This window comes from Apodemus sylvaticus, chromosome 10 (genome assembly GCF_947179515.1).
Source record: "Apodemus sylvaticus chromosome 10, mApoSyl1.1, whole genome shotgun sequence".
NCBI classification, from domain to species: Eukaryota; Metazoa; Chordata; class Mammalia; order Rodentia; family Muridae; genus Apodemus; species Apodemus sylvaticus.
In genome coordinates this window covers 55,739,683-55,759,457 of record NC_067481.1, presented here as the reverse complement: position 1 = coordinate 55,759,457, position 19,775 = coordinate 55,739,683, and the positions used below count along the sequence as shown (strand labels likewise).

Below are 19,775 nucleotides of genomic sequence, written 5' to 3'. Positions count from 1 at the left end.
CCAACTAGCTTACAAATAAATGAGACTCAGACTATGATTATTTTACTTAGCTTTGACGATTCTTGAGGGAAAGCATTCTGGGAGAGAAGGGAGGAGGAGCAGAACCTGAAAAGAGGGAGGACTCAGGGATGCAGGATACCTGAGCCCAGGTCAGCCCCATGGCAGAATGTAGGTTGAATAAATGAGTATCTTTAGTTATGATCTAGGTAGAGTAAGTAGAGCCTAACTGTGTGGCCAAGGTGTTTGTAAATGTAATCTGAGTCTTATTACTGGGAAAATGGGCCTGGGAGGCAGAGCTTGAACCTAACTTCCACTGTAGACATCATATTTGCTGGAGAAGAGCCTCAGGTGCTCCCTGACAAATCCTAGAAGCCACCTCGAATGGATGCTCGTCTGTGCAGATGCCATGCTGAAAAGTTCTACCGAGTGCTCCCTCCTGTGAGAGTCATGAGCACCGTAAGAAAGAACTGCTGCACCTCAGAAACGGCACTTGAAACTTTTAAAATAAACTGAGAAACTGAATGCCAATTTCCTGTATCAGGAAAATTAAAGACAAGATATTTAATAAGTCTGAAAACATGTGATACGAAGTACATCAGCCATAATTGTATTTTTAACACCTTATATATAGGTAAGAGACAGCCTAACAATAAATATATGCCATTTACAAGAAGGACACCCCAAAATGGCCAAATAATAAACATTTGAGAATGAGCAGAACCTTAACCTATAGCACACAAAAAGGAAGCACCCATTTCAAGTACAGTTTAAAGCAAAAGTAAGAAAAAAGCGGGGCAGGAGAGATAGCTCAGTGGTTAAGAAGCACTGTCAGCTCTTCCAGAGGTCCTGAGTTCAATTCCCAGCAACCACCCGGTGGCCCATAACCTTCTAAAATACATCTTATGCCCTCTTCTCATATGCAGCAGGTACATGTGCAGAAACTGTACCCATATTATCTTACTTCTCAATTTGGAAAACTTTATTTGTAGATAACACATCCTTTATCAGAGATAAAGGTCAGTCCTGTACTGACCTTTAAAAAAATCTTTTAAAACTGATTTACTCTGGGTAGGTGTTTAATTTATTTTTGAAACAAACAAAAATCAAAGATGATTTGCAGGTTGTTTTCTTCTGATCTGATCTATTTTGAGTTATTGGTTTATCTTTTTTCTTTTCTTTTTCTTTTTTCTTCTTTGCATGTTTTTTGGTTGGTTTAGCACTATTGACTGAGACTTTCTCCACTGGCCTTTGATCTTTGTTGAAAGTTGCTAAAGGTCTCACTTAAGACTTCTTTGATCTAAATGTCTAACTTATTATTTTGGCTTGCCTAATGGTAGCCATATAATAGACTTTGATATCAGATAGCATCTAATTTCATGTTCCATTATTGGTCTTTAAAAAGGCCAGCATTGGCCCTACAGGAAAGCTAATGCAGAGCTGACAGTACTGAGTCCTCTGGTCCATGAGCGTAGTTGTCTTTCCATGACACGGATGTCCTCTGATCTCTCATCAGTGTTGAGTTGTTTTCATATTCACATAGTGTTCATGATTCATTGGACTAACACATAAGCATAACAAATACCTTAGTAAAGTGAAACATTGGGTGGCTTTTGTATTTTTAAATGGAACTTCTTTATTAATATATGGAAATAGGATTACAAGTTAATATACATTGACAATTGGCATTTGACTGTATATGTGTGTATATGTAATTGTGAACGCACGTGTGAAAATCAGAGGGCAGCTTGTGTGAGTTGATTCTGTTGTCCGCCTTATTTGGGTTCCAGGGATCATTAGGTCATCAGGCTTGCAGGCAGGCAGGTCCACTCTGAGCCACCACCTTATCCCTGTGCCGACCTTTTAAAAAATCTTTTAAAACTGATTTACTCTGGGTAGGTGTTTAATTTGTTTTTGAAGATTCTTTGAGGTTTTATACTAGACAGTCATCTCTCCTCAAATAGAAACGCTATTCTTTCTGTGCCTTTTATTCCTTTTTTGCTTCTCCGTGTTAAAATGAGAACAGCTATTCTTTCTTGCCTTCTTCACCATCTTAGGTGTACGACATTCACAGAGATGATCGGGGCTGTAGTTTTAGGGACACACTCTTCACAGACTGGAATTCCTCTGTATTCTACTTTGCTAAGTAGTTCTTTATTTTTTTTCTCTTTAACATCACAAATGGATTTTCTTTTCCAAATGCTCTTTCTACATCTATTCAGTGATGAAGTGGTTTTTCTTACATTTTTAACCAAGTAAATTAGATTAAGGGTAAGTACTACTTGCCCGTTATATGACTTGTTGTATATATTACTGGGTACTATTTCCTCTTACTTTGTTAAGAATTTTTATGTGTTTATTTATGAGATACATGTTTTCTGTTACATTTTTTAATTTCAGGTTTAGCATCTTGCTAAAGTAAGCCTCATCTCTTAGAGTAGACTGGGAACTCTTTCTCCCTCTATTTTCTGAAGACTATAGAAAGTTGGTATTATATCAATCTTAAATGTTTCCTAAAATTTGCTTTTTTATAGGAAGGATTTTAATTTCATACTTACTTTTTTGAGAATTATAGTAGGGCTCTTTTAGTTGGCTTTTTTAAAAAGTAAGGTTCCTTTCCCCCCGCCCCCCCCCAACTCTGTTTTCCACTGTGATACTTTCTGTTCTTTATTGTTTCCTCTCTTGGGGTTTCATCTGCTCTTTCTTAGGCTTTTATGATGGGAGCTGAGATTGTTGATTTGAGCATTCCCACCGCTGAGCGTGTGGTTTATGTCAGCTATACTAAGTGTCTCCTCCCGCGGTTTTGGAAGGCGCTTTGGAAAACTCTGGGCTTGCTGTGCTGGCACATGTGTCTCCTCTTTAGGAGGCTAGTCGGGGTTTTTTTTTTAACTGAATTACAGAGTCTTTTCACTGTAAATGTCACTGTCTAGATACCTTTCTGGGTTTTCAGAGTTGGAGGGTCCTTGTGCACTACTGTGGTGCCTCTTTCTCGGCAGTTTAGGAATGGAGGAGTCAGTGAAACCAAACCCAGAGGTCAGGACCTGCAAGGACAGGTCATGGACGGGGAGGGTCGGGACCTGCGGGAACCAGTCATGGACCGGGAGGGTCGGGACCTGTGGGGACGGGTCATGGACATGGAGGATCTTGGGGATTCTCAGGCCCACTCCTCTCTGTGCTAATAGAGAGGCAGAAACTCAAAAGCAGTACAAGGGCAGAGAGACAGCAAAATGGATGATTCTGGGTAGAGAGCCTTCTTCCCTGTTATTGCTGCTGGAAGTGTGAATGACCATCCCGGGAAGGAAGAGCTCTCAGGAGCACTTGGGCGCTCTTACTTCCAGACAGTGGTGGGGTTGGGACAGATCCAGGGAAAGCGCTCATATGAATGCATTAGGAGACTCTTTAATTTGCTTATTTTGTGTGTGTATAGTTTGGTTTTTTGGGTTTTTTTGTTTGTTTGGTTTGGATTTTTTCTTTTTTGAGACAGGGTTTCTCTGTATGGTCCTGGCTGTCCTGGAACTCACTCTGTAGACCAGGCGGGCCTCGAACTCAGAAATCCGCCTGCCTCTGCCTCCCGAGTGCTGGGATTAAAGGCATGCACCACCACTGCCCAGCTGGTGTTTTGGTTTTGATTTTTGTTTTTTTCTCTTTCCTTACACTTCTCTTTTTCCTTTTCTTTTTTGTCCTGGCTGTTGGATTCTTGAGCTTAGCACACTGAAGCATGCTTGGCAAACACAGCTCTACCTAGTGACACCCTAGCCTAGGGTTTTAGTGTCTTTAATGTTAAAAAGAATAAACATTCTCAAGAAAGTTGGCATCATGGTGTTGTATAGAAGTTGATCAGAGAGTTCATGGGTTTAAAGGCGAGCAGGCAGGGAACCAGAAGAAGCAGGCAGATCTCTGAGGTTGAGGCTAATCTGCTCTACATAGAGAATTCCAGGAAAGCCAGGCCTAAACTAGAGACCCATCTCAAAACAAAAACAAAAACAAAGCAGTAGATGAGACTCAAACGTGCTTCTATTCTTTCTGTCTTACAAGTGGTTTTTAATTCCTTTGGCATAAACTTCCCCATTTTCTTATCACCGCATCTTTCTTCTTCTAGACTTTTAGAATACTAGAGATAAGGAGGCTAGATATACACTCTTCCTGAAAATGGTGAATTCGTAGGTGAAGAGCCAGCAAAGAACAGTGTCACTGCACACAGTTGGTGCAAGCTCAGCCAGGACCAACATGGTGTCTGATGCCAGATTTCTTTCAGTGAATTTAAAAGCTCTAATAGCCTGCCACAGCTGGTAATGCAAGCAGAGCAGCACTGGAGCTCTGGGGAGCCAGTGGCGGTGCTGCCAGTCTAGGCCAGTATGTACCTGCAGGAAGAAGTGGCGAGGACACTCAGGGAGGGCACTGAAGGTTTCCTAGTGCACATAGAACTGCAGTGAGTGGGCAGGGCCTCCCGGGTGCAGCCTGCGTCCTTGTGGGACCGCTGGGACAGACCTCGAATCTCCAATGTCAGTGGTGCGTGTTGCAGCTAGGGTGAAAGTTAACCAGGATTGTTAGGTGATGGTAAGGATTAGTTCCTGGGCCAGGCGTGCTGGTACACGTCTGTAGTTCTGGTATTCACAAGGTGCCTACAAGAAAGTCACAAGTCCTGGACCAGCTTAGGAGCTGACTAGAGAGTTAAAACCACAACAGCAACAAACGCTAAGTACTGAGAGTGAGGGGGAGAGAGTTGTCCATGAGTACAGAGTGCAGGGTAGGAGAAATCACTTTAAAGTTCATAGTATAGTTGATGACCATGGTTGATAATCGAAGATTATAGAGTAGCCAACAAACAAGATTCTGAATGTTTCCACATGGAGCAATGGTAGCTGTTGAAGTTGATGGATATATTTGTCACTCATATCATGATATGTTATATACATACACTGAAATATCACATTGCATCTCATATATAATAAGTACAATTTATAAGAATTTTTAAAAATCCTACTTAAAAAATAGTCCTCGAAGCTGGGTGTAGTTGCTCAGGCTTTAATTCCAGAACTTGGGAGACAGAGGCAGGTGGATCTCCTGAGTTTGAGGCCTGTTGTATTTTATAAGAATAATGAGAGAATAAAAATGTTTGGTGGATATGTAGTCAGGTGCGGGGGAAGGGGGTGCCTCTGTGGTCCCATGATGAGGTGTCCCTTCCCCCTGAGGGACCAGCCACATGACAGTATAGAATAGAGTTTATTCAGGGCATGAGGAGGGGAGTTGAGAGGGTAGTAGAGACAGAGAAAGGCAGAGAGAGGGGTGGGGTGGGGGAGGAGTAGAGGCTGGCCATGAGCACGTGGAGGGGGAGGGGCAAGAGGATTGAGCAGGGGCAAGAAAGCAAGAGAGAGAGGAGACAGCAGCCTTTAGGCACACCTGGCTGTCGCTAGGTCACTATGGGCCGCAGCCTAGACTAAATGCCAGCAAGGCCAGCCTGGCCTACAGATTGAGTTCCAGGACAGCCAGGGATACAGAGAAACCCTGTGTTGAAAACCAAAAAAGTCTTGAGCCAGGTGGGTAAGTGGCACACACCTTTAATCCTAGCAGAGGAGGGTGAATCTTGGTGAACTCAAGGCCAGCCTGGTCCACATAGAGAGTTCCAGGAGCCAAGGCACTGAAAGATTCTGAGAGAGAGAGAGAGAGAAGAAAGAAAGGAAAGGAAAGGAAAGAAAAAAGAAAAGAAAAGAAAGGTAGGTTTGAGTGGGGCCAGCACAGTAGCAGGTTTTTGTGTAAGTCAGTTTAATATAGAATATATGAACAGATTTGTTTAGTCTTTTGGTTACCTGGTGGCATTTACCAGAGGATCCAAGGCAATAATGTAGCTGCCTGCACCAGGGCCTGGGACCCACAGTGCCTCTTAAAGCAGTGGCAGACTTGTTCAGCTCTGTTAAAAATGTAACCGCTGGGCTGTAGCTCAGCGGGTGGGTGGGTGATTGCCTGACATACATGAAGCCCTGGGTTCAGCCCCCAACACCACATGTACTGACACACACACACACACATGCACACGCACACGCACACGCACGCGTGCTCGAGCGCTGCAATGGGAATACAAATATTTGCAAGTAATTAGAAATCTGATCCTATTAACTTTGTAGATGTGGATTCGGGGTTTTTTTCTTTTTGTTTGAAAACTCTGAATGCTTAAATCATTAAATCACTTTGAAATGTTAAAATTGAATAACCATAAAAACATAGTAGAATGTTATTGTACACTCCTTTGTTGTGTTTGGAATCTGTCAGTCAGCTTTTTGCCGTGTTACAAATACCTAAGAGAAATGGTTCAAGGGAGAGCTGGTTCATTTCACCTTGAGGGGATGGGTAATCCTCATGTGAACTGCCTGACTAGCTGTGGGCGGTCATGAAATCTCCTAGAAGGCAGTGTTTCTTGTCTGGGTCCAGTTACCCCCAGAGCTTGTGGTACAGCAGTGGGAGCTGATTCCCGTGACCTGAGTTAGGACGGGATCAGGTTCAAGTAGATTCACCATTGACTTAGGAGAAGGATTACTGCTACTTTATAGTTTGTTACTGCAACTATATTGTATAACAATTGTAAAATTGGGCAAATGGTCACTCTTGTTTTATTTTGTTTTCTAGATCGTGAGGACCAGTCAATTCTTTGCACGTAAGTAAATGTTGGATATTCAGAATTGTTTCTGATTCTTTTGGGAAGTAGAGAACTACTTTTGTGCTTGAGGGGCGGAGTAGAGCAAGAGCGTGACTTAGACGTCATGGTTATGTCAAAGCTGAGAATTCAGTCAAGGTGCTCACATCCAATGTCACTGCTTTGCTATCAGACAAGACTCCTCACATTTCATAAGTTAAATTTGTGAAATTTACCTCTTTAGTTTTTATGTCTAAGTAAGGATGGCAGAAGAGTTCACAATTTTATTTTTACTCAATAAGTATTTATTGATCATCTCATGCCTGTGTATTGTGTAGCACTGGATAGAACAGTATCCAGGGACACAGTGTAATCCACTGTGCACAGTAGAAAGATGACTTTGGCTGCATGTGGACCCTGGGCTGGAGAAAAAGATCAATTAAAAGGCTGTGGTGATAGAAGGCAGGAGATGGTTATGAACTGACAAAGAAGCAGCTGAGTCTAAGAGCCAGGTTTATTGGGGTTTGATGGTTTATGTACCCAAGAAAATAAATAGATTTATTGGTGCAATTAGGCTGTTTCCCTACATGGTGGGAAGGGAGCAGACTGGAGTGGTGGATACCAAACTTGGTTTAGGCCCCATGCTGGTAGGGTATCTGTACTCATCCCTTAACTTGTAGAAATGCACTCAGGGGAGAGGCCCATGCTGGCAATACAGAATTGAGGAACCACAGTGTGGGTGTCGTAGAAGCTGTGTGCTGTATGTGGACATTTCAGGACACCCAGCACTCAGGAGATAAACCAGAGAAGACTGTGAGGAGGTGCAAAGTCCACAATGACCCAAGGGATGGTGGCATTGCTAAGGGACAAGGGGCCTTTCCTGAAACAGGGAGTGTTCAGGGTGTCTGCTGCCTCCCAACACTGAGGGAGAGAGGTGAAGAGAAGCCACAGAAGATGGAGGATGTTCAAAGGACGTGAGTGGTGGCATAGGGAAGGCCTGGAAGTCAGACTGGAGCTGAGAAATAAAAGAAATTAGGGTAAACAAGCAGAAAACCATGGCCTACTGCGTCTCAGATCAGTGTGAACAGACTGACTAATAGAGGCCAGCAGAGGGGTTTTATCCCACCGGTGCCTTTAATGTGGCCATGAGGAGATGCAGGGGAGGGAGACAGTGTTGTACTTAAGAATAGCTGGATGGGACTGGAGGAAAGAGAATTTGAAAGGCCTAGAAGGCACCACAGCTCTCCTATGGGGATGTCCACAGTCCCAACGCAGGCCCATAGGGTAGAGAATTGGGAACTGAGAACTCTATCCTATGCTGCCTCCTCCTCCTCATCATCCTCTTCCTCCTCTTCGTCCTCTTCTTCCTCCTCTTCTCCTTCTCCTCCTCCCCTTCTTCCTTCTCCTCCTCCTCCTCCCCTTCTTCCTCCTCCTCCTCCTCCTCCTTCTCCTTTTTCCCTTTGAATAGAAACTTGCTTTTTAGTATGTGGTGGGAAGAGAGAAGAAATGAGAGCCTGCTTTGTCATCTGAATTTTCATTTAGCTTCAAGAATTCACATTAAGAAGTCGCCCTTAAGCCTCACGCTCAACAGCATGGTCAGTCCTGTGAGAGGACTTAGCACTTGCTTGCTACCTCATACTATAAGCCTGACCACCTTAGTTTGATCCCATGTGAAGGTAGAAAGGTGGAGGAAGAGAACCAGCTACACAAACTTCCTGGTCTTCCACACATGCCCCTTGGCACACCCCCTTCTGCTCAAGTGCTCGTGCACCCCTTCCCCCCATTCAGATAATAAGTAAAATAAAAGTAATAATTAAAACAAAAAACTGAGTATGGTTGTATGGTCCTGCAGGTTTCCCAGCAACTGTTTTAGACTCACTTGGCTGAGTACATATAGAGAACAGGCTCAGGCATCTCATGTGGGGCTCACTCCTGCCTCTGCAGCCGGCTGTGGGTGCTGGCTGACTGTTGAACAGGTGCCATGGCTTTTCTCAGTGTCTGCTCATGCTGCCTTTTATGGGACAGCTGTATTCTGGAAGTAGCAAGAAGGTACGTGCTGGGATTCCTGCCATGTCCTCTCCCAAGGCAGACACCACCCTGGCCAGAGTGCATCTGGGACCCACTGCAAAGTGAAGTAGGAAACGTGTCTGTAGTCCTCCCACCTAGCTGCCATTATAAAACCAAATCCAGGTGGCAGACTCAGCTCCTGCTTACATTCTGTTGTTTGGGATTGGATGACTTTTAGCAAGGGCCTTATAATCATGGGCCAGCACTCGTCCTATGAGATGTACCCCAACCCTCTTTTTATTTTGAGACACTAAGTTTCCCAGGCTGGACTTCAACTTACTGCTGAAGTATAGGTTCAGGCTGGCCTTGAACCTGCAGTCTTCCTGCCTCAGCCTCTCAAGTCATTGAGATTACAGGCTGTGTCACCAGGCTCTGAGAACAAAGGGCCCTTCACAAGGGAATGGCTGCTGTCGGCAAAATGGAAGGCTGGTGACCTCCCATCTTTGGTTGATTCAGTGGTCCTCAGGCATTCGCACTTGTCCTTAGGCAGGTGTGTCATTTAGAGTGGGTTTGTCGTCAGTGAGAGGCGTGCGGTCACTAGCTGGTCCCCTGGGAGCTGAGTTGTCTCTGCTTGGCTCAGGAAGCTGCCATTATGAACGTTTGCTTTCTTTCCCATTCCTTTCTCATTTAAAAATTATTAAAATTTTGTTATAAAGAACTTGGATTTTTTTTTTCCGCATAGCAAAATTAACCAAATCCAAAGTCTGTACATCTCAGTGAATTCTGTGCAGTTAGAACAGCCATTCTGAAGCTGCGGAGCCTCACAGTGGGGTCACTCTATATGTCCCTAAATTGTTGTCTTACCCCAATGTCTTATCATTAATAGTCTCAGGCCTAAAACAAAGTTAGAAAACTACAATGAACAGCATACACAGCCACCCAGGCTCAACTCTAATACTGCACTCTGGTTGATTTATCATATCTGCCTGTTTGTCCATCCCTCTACCCATCAGTCCATCTTTCTGTGTATGTTGAAAGGAGAGTGGTCTGGGGCTTGCTTATTTACTGAAAGATCCAGATAAATAGAAAAGAAAAGGTTTGTCTACACATAAAATAACGGGCAATGATGATTGTTTGATGTTTGGTGTGTATGTGAGTGTGCATATGCAATAGAGTATGTGTGGAGCTCAGAAAACAACTTGTAGGAACTGGTTCTCTCTATCCCAGGCACTGAAATTCAGGCTTGGCATCTAATACCTGTTGAACTATTTCTCCAGTCTAGGAAGAGAAAGTCATAATTGAAAATGCTTCCGTAAGCTTGGCCTGTAAGCACATCTGTGGGGTATTGTATGTATTGATTATTAATGTGAGAGGGCCCAGCTCACTGTAGGTGTTGGTCCTGGGCAGGTAGTCCTGGGCTATATAAGAAAGTAGGGTGAGCAAGCCTTGAGGAAGCACTGTTTCTTCTTCTTGTGGACCCTGCTTCAGTCCTTCAGTCCTGCTTCAGGTTCTTGCCCTTGCTTGAGTTCCTGCCTCTGTGACGGAGTGTTACCTAGAAATTTAAGATTAACTAAGCCAAGCTGAATTTGGTCAGTGTTTTATCACAACAATAGAACCCTAAGATGAAGATGGTTAGCTACAGGAACTGTCTGAAAGGTCTTCTTTTTTTAACTTTTAAAAATTTACTTATTGATTATACACATTGGTACTTTGCCTGCTGTGGGGGCGTCATCTCCTGGAGCTGGGGTTACCACTAGCTGTGAACTGCCGCGTGGGGGCAGGAAATGGAACCTGGGTTCTCTGGAAGAGCAGTCAGTGTTCTTATCTGCTAAGCCATCTCTCCAGCCCCATGAAGGGTCATACCTTAACTGTAATGGTCCAGTGGAAGAGGTTAGGGCTTCAGGTGGGAAGGTTGGAGTATTACCTCAGTTTTTCTAAATTGATATATAGTTGAGTCCTGGGACACTCCTGGGAGAAGCTCAAAAGTAACTGCATAGGTCCAGAGTTTCGCCTAAGTTTAGGCAGTGTTTATTTTGGTGGTTGCCAATTGTTTAGCTGTATAGTTTAATTTTCACTTATTTAGTAAGCTCTGATTCCCATCAGTTAGTGCTTTTTAAGTCCAAGTGTTAACAAATCAGCACATTTCTCCCTAAATGTTTTGCAGTATAGACAGTACTATTTAAGGTCCAATGTTTTCATACTTTTATTTGGAGCAAAATCCATATAATGCAGTCCACATATCTTAAGTATAGTTTTTGCTGAGTCGATCTTATAAGCTAAACCTCTCTGAAGATGCAGAAGACAGTCTCATTACCCCAGAAAGGTCCTCCCCCTGTCCTAGAAATATTCATCCTTGCCTTTTGTTTGGTTTTAGATGTCAACAATTGTAATATTTAACAACTTTCATATTTATATTATAAAGTAACATTGTGACCCAAAAATAGGGAAATGTGAAACATTGTATCCCAGGTTTAACAGACTATATTCCTTTGTACTTTTGAAAATCCAAGTGAAATATACCAAGATTGTGTTTACCTCTCTCTGGCTTACAGTGGTCCATAGTCAAGCTAAAGTTTTCTACTTAATGAGGAAGTTATTTTGTGTTTATTATTTAGTAATTATTTTATACTAAATATCACAGTATGTACTATTTTAGTATACTGTGTATACTATTTTATACACAGTACCACAAATCAAAAATTGAAGCAATGTAGGTTTTGTTTATATAAGTAAGCATGTACATAAGGTTTCAGAGATTGCTCAGCAGTTAAGAGCTCTGGCTGCTCTTCTAGAGGACCAGGGTTGGATTCTCAGCATCCATATGGTAGCTGATTTGCAGCCATCTTCTGGATTCCAAGGGTATGAGGTACACAGGCATATGTGCAGGCAAAACACCCATACATATAAAATGTAAACAAGTACATATAATGTGTACATAGTTTATAGTCTGTCTTTAAGCCTTAGTTTGTAGTCAGTTTCTAATTCGCACTTCCTATGAAAGCTGAACTTGCAGCTTACACCCTGAACCTCTTTTGCCCATGTTTCTACTGGATAAGCTCTGAAGACTGATGTGGTTTTTGTGGCCTGCAGCCCATGCTTGCAGACCAGACCCACTGCTGGTCACTGTGAGCATACACTGGGTGTCTTTGAAAAGAGCCACACAAACCATAAAAGTATTTTCATTACTACTTCACAACTGTAATTTTGCTACTATTATGAACCGTAATGTAAATATCTGATATGCAGGATATCTGATGTGACCCGTATGAAAACTCTTTTCAAACCCTTGCCCACACACACGTACTAAGGGTCACACATGACCCTCAGGTTGAGAACCACTGTTCTAGAAGACCTGTGTTCATTTCCCAGCACCCACCTGGTAGGCTAACGGCCATCTGTAATTCCAGGTCCAGGAATCCAGCACCACTTTCTGGCCCTTGTGGGCACTGCATTCACATGGTATACAGATCACATGCAAACTAAACTCACATACACATAAAATAAAAGTAAATCTTAAAGAAAGAAAAAACGTATACTTGAGTAAAACCCAAATAATTACCATGAACTCCCAGGGTTTGTGGCATTTCCTGAGTCTCCTTGATCAATGCCAGCTTCTGTTTTTTGTCATCATCTTCAGCCAGCAGGCCTGGGAACACACCAAGCTCTTTTCTGCTTGGGGCCTTTGCATGTCTCTCCATCTGTATGAATGCTTTCTGGGCTTCTCACCTGCTAGTTCTTAGTTGTCTTGGAGAAAGTATCTAGCATATGAAGATGGCTGTCCCTTCTTCTCAGATTTCTCTCACCAGTGTCTCTCATCTCCCTCAGATAGTTCATCATGGTCTGTAGTCATTTTCTCCCCTTGTTTGTTCATGTCCCATTCTCTATACTTGAGTTCCAGGGACATGGACTTTATTCACAGCTGTCATCTCTAGCTCTTAGAAGAATGACTAACCCATAGAAGCTGGTTTATAAGTATTTGTGAATGGCTGGATAAAGGCATAAAAAATCATTACAAGCCAGAGGCAGCCAGATCATTAATATGGAGATGAAAGGACATTACTCACAGGAACACTGAAGCAAAATGAGTATGCCTGCGACCATTCATCTGTCCAACAGTATTCATCAGACTTAACTTGCTAAGCTAGATACTGGGCTATGACAGACAACCAGATGTCCTCATTGCTTATTTTTAATGAAAGAAGAATTACCTGAGAGAGAAAATCACCATTTTCCTTGAAAAGTCACATTCTGTTGATGCTATTTGTCTCACCTACTACATTGGGTGGCATGGTCAGCTGGGTTGAAGGCCAGTGGATCAAGTACAGTGGAACAAGTTATTTAAAGTTTATCTATGACATGAACCCCAGAGACTATTTTTCTTCTATCTTTTTGTTTTCTAAAGAGGTGCTGAAGATTACTAATTGTATTTCCAAAATCCCTGCTTTGTGGTGCTGGTCTTGAATAGATAAAGAGAAACAAGTAGGCAAAGTAAAGATCACATCTCAGATCTCTGGAGACTCCACAGTGGGATGTGAGCCAAGTCACCTGGGCGTGGGAATTACATTTTCTCAAACTATAATTTTCTTTCAGGTTGACTAAAGATTCAGCTATAAAATCTGAACCTTTTCAAACATCTAGAAGAAAATGCAGATAGATGTAATAATACAAATTACATAAAACGAGAATTTAGAAGGATATAATAATCTTAAATGCAGGCTTTCAAACGTGGGCAGAAACCTTATTAAAGGCTTGGTAGGTTTGAATACCTAAGACTCAGAAACTCCTCGGAGAAGCAGAGGCGGCCAGTGTATTAGTTGGGGTTTTCTAAAGAAACAGAACTGATCCTGTATTTGTATGTAAGGATTTCTTAGAGTGGCTTGCAGGCTGTGGTCTGGCTAGTGCAACAATGGCTGCCTCCTGGTGGAAAGGCCAAGCATCCAGTTGTTATTCACTCTTGTAGGCTGGAGGTCTCAGCTGGTCTTCAGTATATGTGGAATCCCCAAGAAGAAGGTTCTGATACCAATGACAGGGTGGGAATGCCTCAGCAGCAGAATGGATGGATTTGTCAGCAAGACTGAGAACAAACAGGCGAAAGACAAAGCTTCCTTCCAAAAGGTGTAGCCCAGATTTTGGGTGTGTTTGCTGACTACAGTGTTTCAGATTTAGGGTAGGTCTCCCACCTCAAATGATCCAGTCAAGGAAATCCTCCACAAGTGTGCTCAGGCTGCTTGGATTTCAGTTGATTCCAGATATATGTAGCCAAGTTGACAACCAAGATTAGCCCTCTCAGTTAGCAAGCATGAAACCTGACTGTAAGTCGGTAAGTGGTTTGTGTCTAGGATCACCAAACTTTGGAACTAGGAGGGAGCAGACCCATTGCCTACATTTTTAAGCTGGGATACTGAAGCTTGGAAATCGTCTACTACTCCAGTCCCTGTCGCTGGACAATAGGATCCCTCTGCCCAGCTGTGCTGTGCTTGAGGCTGAGCCTGCTGGAAACTTGGGTGGGCAGTTCCAACAGTATAGCTCAACTCTAACTCCAAGGAGAGGAGTCAGGATTTGCTGGGACAGTCGAGTGGCAAGACAAAGCACTGAGAGACTGTACTTGTGTGCAGATGAACTATGTATATAATTTACAAAGGTATACTTTATAACATTTTAATATATGTGATTATTAAAAGAGTAAACCATTGCTTGTTTTCTGGAGACCTGAACTATTCTGAGCAGAGGAGTGAGAACCCAGGTGTCCCTGAGTACACAGAGGGTTCTCTGTATGTCAAGCTTAGTTCCTACTGTGTGAGGTTACGTGGGGCCAGGCACAAACCAGCCCCTGAGGTCACGGGGTGAGGTGTGTGAGATGAGTACCAGTGGGAAGGTTTTCTCCAGGTGCAGCATGGGCTCGGCCCTGGCAGGCCCTGTGCTTTGATGACCAGCACCCAGCAGGCCGCCGGCTGTCAGTTCCTTCAGATTACATCTGCAATGAAATGTTGGTTTCTGTCAATGCTACTAGAGTTTTCTAATGCAGTTATTGAGGTTGTTTTTTGTTTTGTTTTGTTTTTTGGTGTTTTTCAAGACATGGTTTCTCTGTGTAGCCCTGGCTGTCCTGGAACTCACTCTGTAGACCAGGCTGGCCTCGAACTCAGAAATCCACCTGCCTCTGCTTCCCAAGTGCTGGAGGTTGTTTATTTGTTTTCTCTTTTTACATGACAATTCAAATACATTTCTATTTGCTCATGGAAGCTCTTACCCCTAGAAGCAGAACAAATGTGTTTTGTATATTTTTCTATGTTGTCTCACCAATACTACCAATGAAATGAAAGCTAGGTGCAAAAGTCAGTTCTCTTTCGCAATCCAGAGCTCAGTTTTGGGTGTACATTTTTAATGCATTATAAGAAAGAAAATGATTTCCAAGGTGGTTCAGTGGTGATAACGAGGTTTCTAAGAGTTGATAATTTAAAAACAATAATACATTTTCTTGTCTATTACAACTGTTGCCCATAAGTTTTCTCCTGCTTTCTCTTTTTTCTTTCCCTAAATCTTCTTCTGCTCAGTTTCATGTATCAGTTGTAATTTTGGAACACATGTGCTTAGCTCTCTTTTAAAGTAGCTGCTGTTGCTATTTCTTTTAGGGGTGAATCAGGTGCCGGGAAGACAGAAAATACAAAGAAAGTCATTCAGTACCTTGCCCATGTTGCATCTTCTCACAAAGGAAGAAAGGACCATAATATTCCTGTAAGTTTTTGCTTTGTTGCTTTTTGTCTGCATTTCATTCTTTTATAATGTCAGAGACAATGCAGGGAAGCGTAGCTGCTGCACACACTGCTCTGGCAAGCAGCTCCCTGGCCACACACCCAGCCGCCTCGTTCACTCTTCCTTCTACTCAGGAAGAGCCCGGCACAATATGAGGAAATTAACTAGGCTTTCTCACAAGGCAAATAGGAATTATGGCTGTGGCTTGAAGCCCAATTTATAAATCAATGAGCAGTGCCTATGAAGATTTATGTCAACCACAAGAGTGTCTGTAAATAATTTTAGCGGTTCTCTCCAGATTACAGAGTACCTATGACTCCTGCCTATAGCCGCTCTGGGTTTGGGGGGGGCAGGGCGGGGGTCTGTGGAAGGAATCGATGGATAATAAAAAGATAAAAACACAAAATATGGGTGTCAGTGAGCCTCTCCTTTTTGAGAGGTTGTGGTAGTTCTGGTAAGCCTGTGTGTGCCGACCAAACCAGCTCCTGCTGCCCGCTGATTGGTGCTTTGTGCTAATGTCTGCTTATCTGTTTGTAATGAGCAGCAGGAATCGCCTAAGCCAGTGAAACCCCAGGCAAGTGATTTTCTTTGTGTTCCTCAGTCTCGAGTGCCTGCACTGATTCCTGTCCTTGGATAGAGCCTCTCCTAGAAACAAGTAGTGCTCTTGGCTCTGAGCAGAATCTGTTCTGAACTGAGAGTTAGTGTTGAGAATGTATTGCTGGCATCTTACTCTTCTACACAAAACAGCATGCGCTTGCGCTTTCTTTCCACGTGCGTTCTAGATCAGTCTGCGCAGTCCCCCTCCGACCGTGACACTGAAATGCATGTTTATGAAGTCTTTAAACTTAAGATGATTTATTTCATCTGTCATCTTAGGTGGAATTAGCTTACTATTTAACAATCACATGAAAACTTTTGTGTTGTACATTACATTTTGAATTTGGGATACAACCTTGAAAGTTGTCCCCTTGGGGACACTACATTTCCAACCTGCTAAGTTTTTATGACATTATGCCTGTGTGTGTTTTTTAGCCCAAAGACTTGCCACATTGTATTTAATATTCCCAGTATTGAACAAACCACAAACCAGAGCTGGATTCCATCCCCTGCTTCCCAGGAATCCTTGGGGAGCAGGACAAGGCTTTGGACATGATCCTCACCGTGGCACAGCAGTGGTTTCGATTTGTCCGTCTTCCCCAAGCATGATGATGTCGTTAATTTAAAGCAAGAAGCATTGCTGTTGAGTCATGGTTGATCTATTAATATACACAGAAAAGATCATGCAGACCTACCTATCCAGAGGGACTGTCACAGGCACTGAGATTCTCAAGTATTGTTCTTAACATTCAAGGTGAGAGGAACTGTCCATCCCCAGAGCTCTGTTTACCTGTGAAGGCCTGTGGTGTGCTTCGCGACTTCCTGCCATCCAGGTTGGCAGTATAGCTTGGAGAGGTTACTGAATGAATTGCCATGCTATGAGATGTGTAAAGCCTTCTTAGGTAGTTGAAGGAGGACAACATAGACAAGAGCCCGGCTTTTCTTTGTGCATTTGAGGTGCACTCTATGACCTTTTAATCTGGCCGAGCCTGAGATAGCATTAAATAAGCAAGATAAGGAGTTAGATTTTCCAGGTTCTCTGAAACACAGGAGCCACTGTCATTTACATTTTGTTTCGATGTCATTTTAAACTACAGGGCATCCTAGTTGTATGTGACTAGCATGCCACAGTTGGATGTCCCAGGAGTTGTAGTCCATCCTGGAAGCAAGTTTTCCCAAAGGGGGAGGCTGCTGCTTTGGGCTATGCTGTCTCTGCTGGCTTGCACGGCTCTGCATGTGCTATCTGTGTGCACAGCCCCAAGGCTGCCTTCCCACATTGATTGCTACCTTAGCTATGCACTGTGTTTAAACTGCACAAGTGTTGGTTCTTAGTTGCTCTCCAACACCCTGAAGGATATTAGCTTGTAAAGCAGTCCCCAGTACCTGGGTGCGATTGGCTCCAGGCCTCTCTCCTCACCCTCTGTGGATGCCAAAAGCCTCAGATGCTCAGGTACCACATATAAAAATCGGGCCTATGCAGTCCTCTTGTGTAATATAAGTCACACTACAGTACTTATAATGTCTGTTACAATAGACATGCTATGTAAGTAGTTGACAAATAGGAACCTGTACAGATGCTACTCTTTCCCCAAAATATCTTCATTGCATCTGGTTGAATTTGGGGGTGCAGAGCCTGCAGAGGACTGACCTTGCAAAGTCACTATTTGTTTCATTTTTTTCTCCCACTCCTTTATTCCACTGGCTTCTGAATTTTCATTGAACTTTGATGGCCAAATATTGCAATGCAAGTCATTGTATACAGTTTGCCCATTTACATGTATAGCTCTAGGGTTTCCTATTTTCACAGCCACACAATTCAACATCATCACAAGTGTAGGAATTTTTCATTTTTTGCCTCCCTACAAGAAACCCTTCTGTCCCCTGGCAGTCACCCCCATTTCCTCCTGTGCTGGCAACCACCAGTCTACTTTCTGTTCTCTATGTGCCTTTTTTGGACTTTGGATATGATGAGAATTGTTTTCTGTCTGTTCTTTCACTAAGCATACTGTTTTTGAGACTCAGCATACATTGTATCATTAGAAGTACAACATTCTATTGTCGTGGTCTAAGAACATTCTGCTGCAGGTGTTTGGGTCACTTCTAGTTTGGGCTGTTTTGAACAATTTTTTTGGTCGGGACGCTGACTGCTCTCGAGCACACATCTAGGAGAGGATTGCTGAGTCATGTGAAGACAACAGAGCAGAGCTCGAGTGTTTCTGTGTTCTCATCCACACTTGGCCACGCCCACACTTGATCAAAACCCACCCAAGTGGTACAGCTGGTCTTTTATAGCTTCCTTGAAAATGTGAATAAATAAAAGAAACACTGGTTTTCAAATTCAAGTTACAAAAGTAAACTTCAAGCAAAGATTTATCTGTGAACTTTCAGATACGTTTTATAACATAATTGAAAGTTATATTTGGCTTTACGCCCTCGGCACCACCCACCAGGCAGCTGCAAACACATTACCACTGTGGGGTTTCGCCTAATGGGTCGTTCAGAGGCCTTACCGTGTCTGTTGCTGTTCCAAGCCTCAGTTTGGGGCACATGAGAGTAGATTTAGAAATGACTAATTTTTCAAACTTTACCTCCACTTAGAATGATGCCTTCAAGCCAATGCACCTGGCTCTTGGCCTTCTTCAGCTGATACTGTCCTTCCTCACTGGCCTAAACTACTTTGAACTGAGGCAAAGGTGACAAAGCAGATAGGGAAACTGGACCCTGCTGTTTGAAACTGGAATCTGATTTTCCGCTTTCATGGAGCACTTGAGCCTGACCCTGCAAGTAAAGTGGATCTTTGCCCCACGGTCCATCTTCTCCCAAGGCTCTGTTGTATACTGTAGAATAACACACGAATATAGTTGTCACCCATGATTGGAAAACCTTAAAAAAACATATAACTACATTTACAATTTTTAAATGATTTAAATAATGTTTTCCCCTAGCATCCGTAGAGATCATTTGTTGTTATATAGGATAGAAGCAAAGATAAGTGCTTGCCTAGCTCTAGTGGGGACAAAAAAATTGTCATCGTTCCCTGGTAGTTTTTAGAGGTAGAAGTAGCATTTACATAATTAATTTATTAATTATGACTGTGATAGTAGTTTTAAGATATTAGCTTTGTGTAAGATCTTTCTGATGTCTCAGATGCTTTAGAAGAGGAACTATCCCGTGACACCATTGGTAAAGCCAGCAGCAGTGACACAGAATGAATGCTAGTCTGCACGCTGACTTCAAAGCTGCAGCCCAGATCTCGGGGCTGCATTTGGGTCACCTCACCCCCTTCCCAGGAACTACTAGAATGTTTTAGGACTTCTTAAACATCCATTCAAACACTTGCCTGGGTGAGATAGGGAAAGGAACCTGTGAAATACTGTGACCCAAAGAATCCCTGTTGCCGTGCCTAGGGACAGGAAACCAGGGGTGTTGTACTTGTCTCCCCTCTAAATTAGGAAGACACATTAAAAGAGATTGTCAATCTTATCATAACTTGGAAGGATGGTGCATGGATTTCAGGAATCTGTACTTCAGATCTCTGGCTCACGTAGGCACCTCACTGACCACAGCATCCGTTTCCCTGACAATTTCTGTATTCCAATCCCACAAACTGAATTGAATAGCAAAGACGAGAAGGAGCCTTTGGAGGGTCATACAACTGGTGCAGAATTAGTGTGCTACAAGCATTGCAAGGTCTCAGTCATGAATATGCTGAGGGAAGTGACCGCTCACAGGATAGTAACAATCTTCCCTGTCCCCTAACCCTGCAGTGTCAGGGGTTGAATCCATGACCTTGCAT

General features: G+C 43.0%; 1 protein-coding gene across 3 annotated transcripts in view; it reads left to right on the top strand.

Annotated features, from left to right (window-relative positions):
- Myh10 (myosin heavy chain 10) overlaps positions 1 to 19,775 on the top strand; it is a 122,409-nt gene that overhangs the window by 33,568 nt on the left and 69,066 nt on the right. For all 3 annotated transcript variants that reach the window (XM_052196902.1, XM_052196903.1, XM_052196904.1), the window contains exons 4-5: positions 6,619 to 6,646; positions 15,262 to 15,364. In XM_052196902.1, coding sequence (XP_052052862.1) covers positions 6,619 to 6,646; positions 15,262 to 15,364 — 131 coding nt within the window. The remainder of the gene's footprint in view (positions 1 to 6,618; positions 6,647 to 15,261; positions 15,365 to 19,775) is intronic.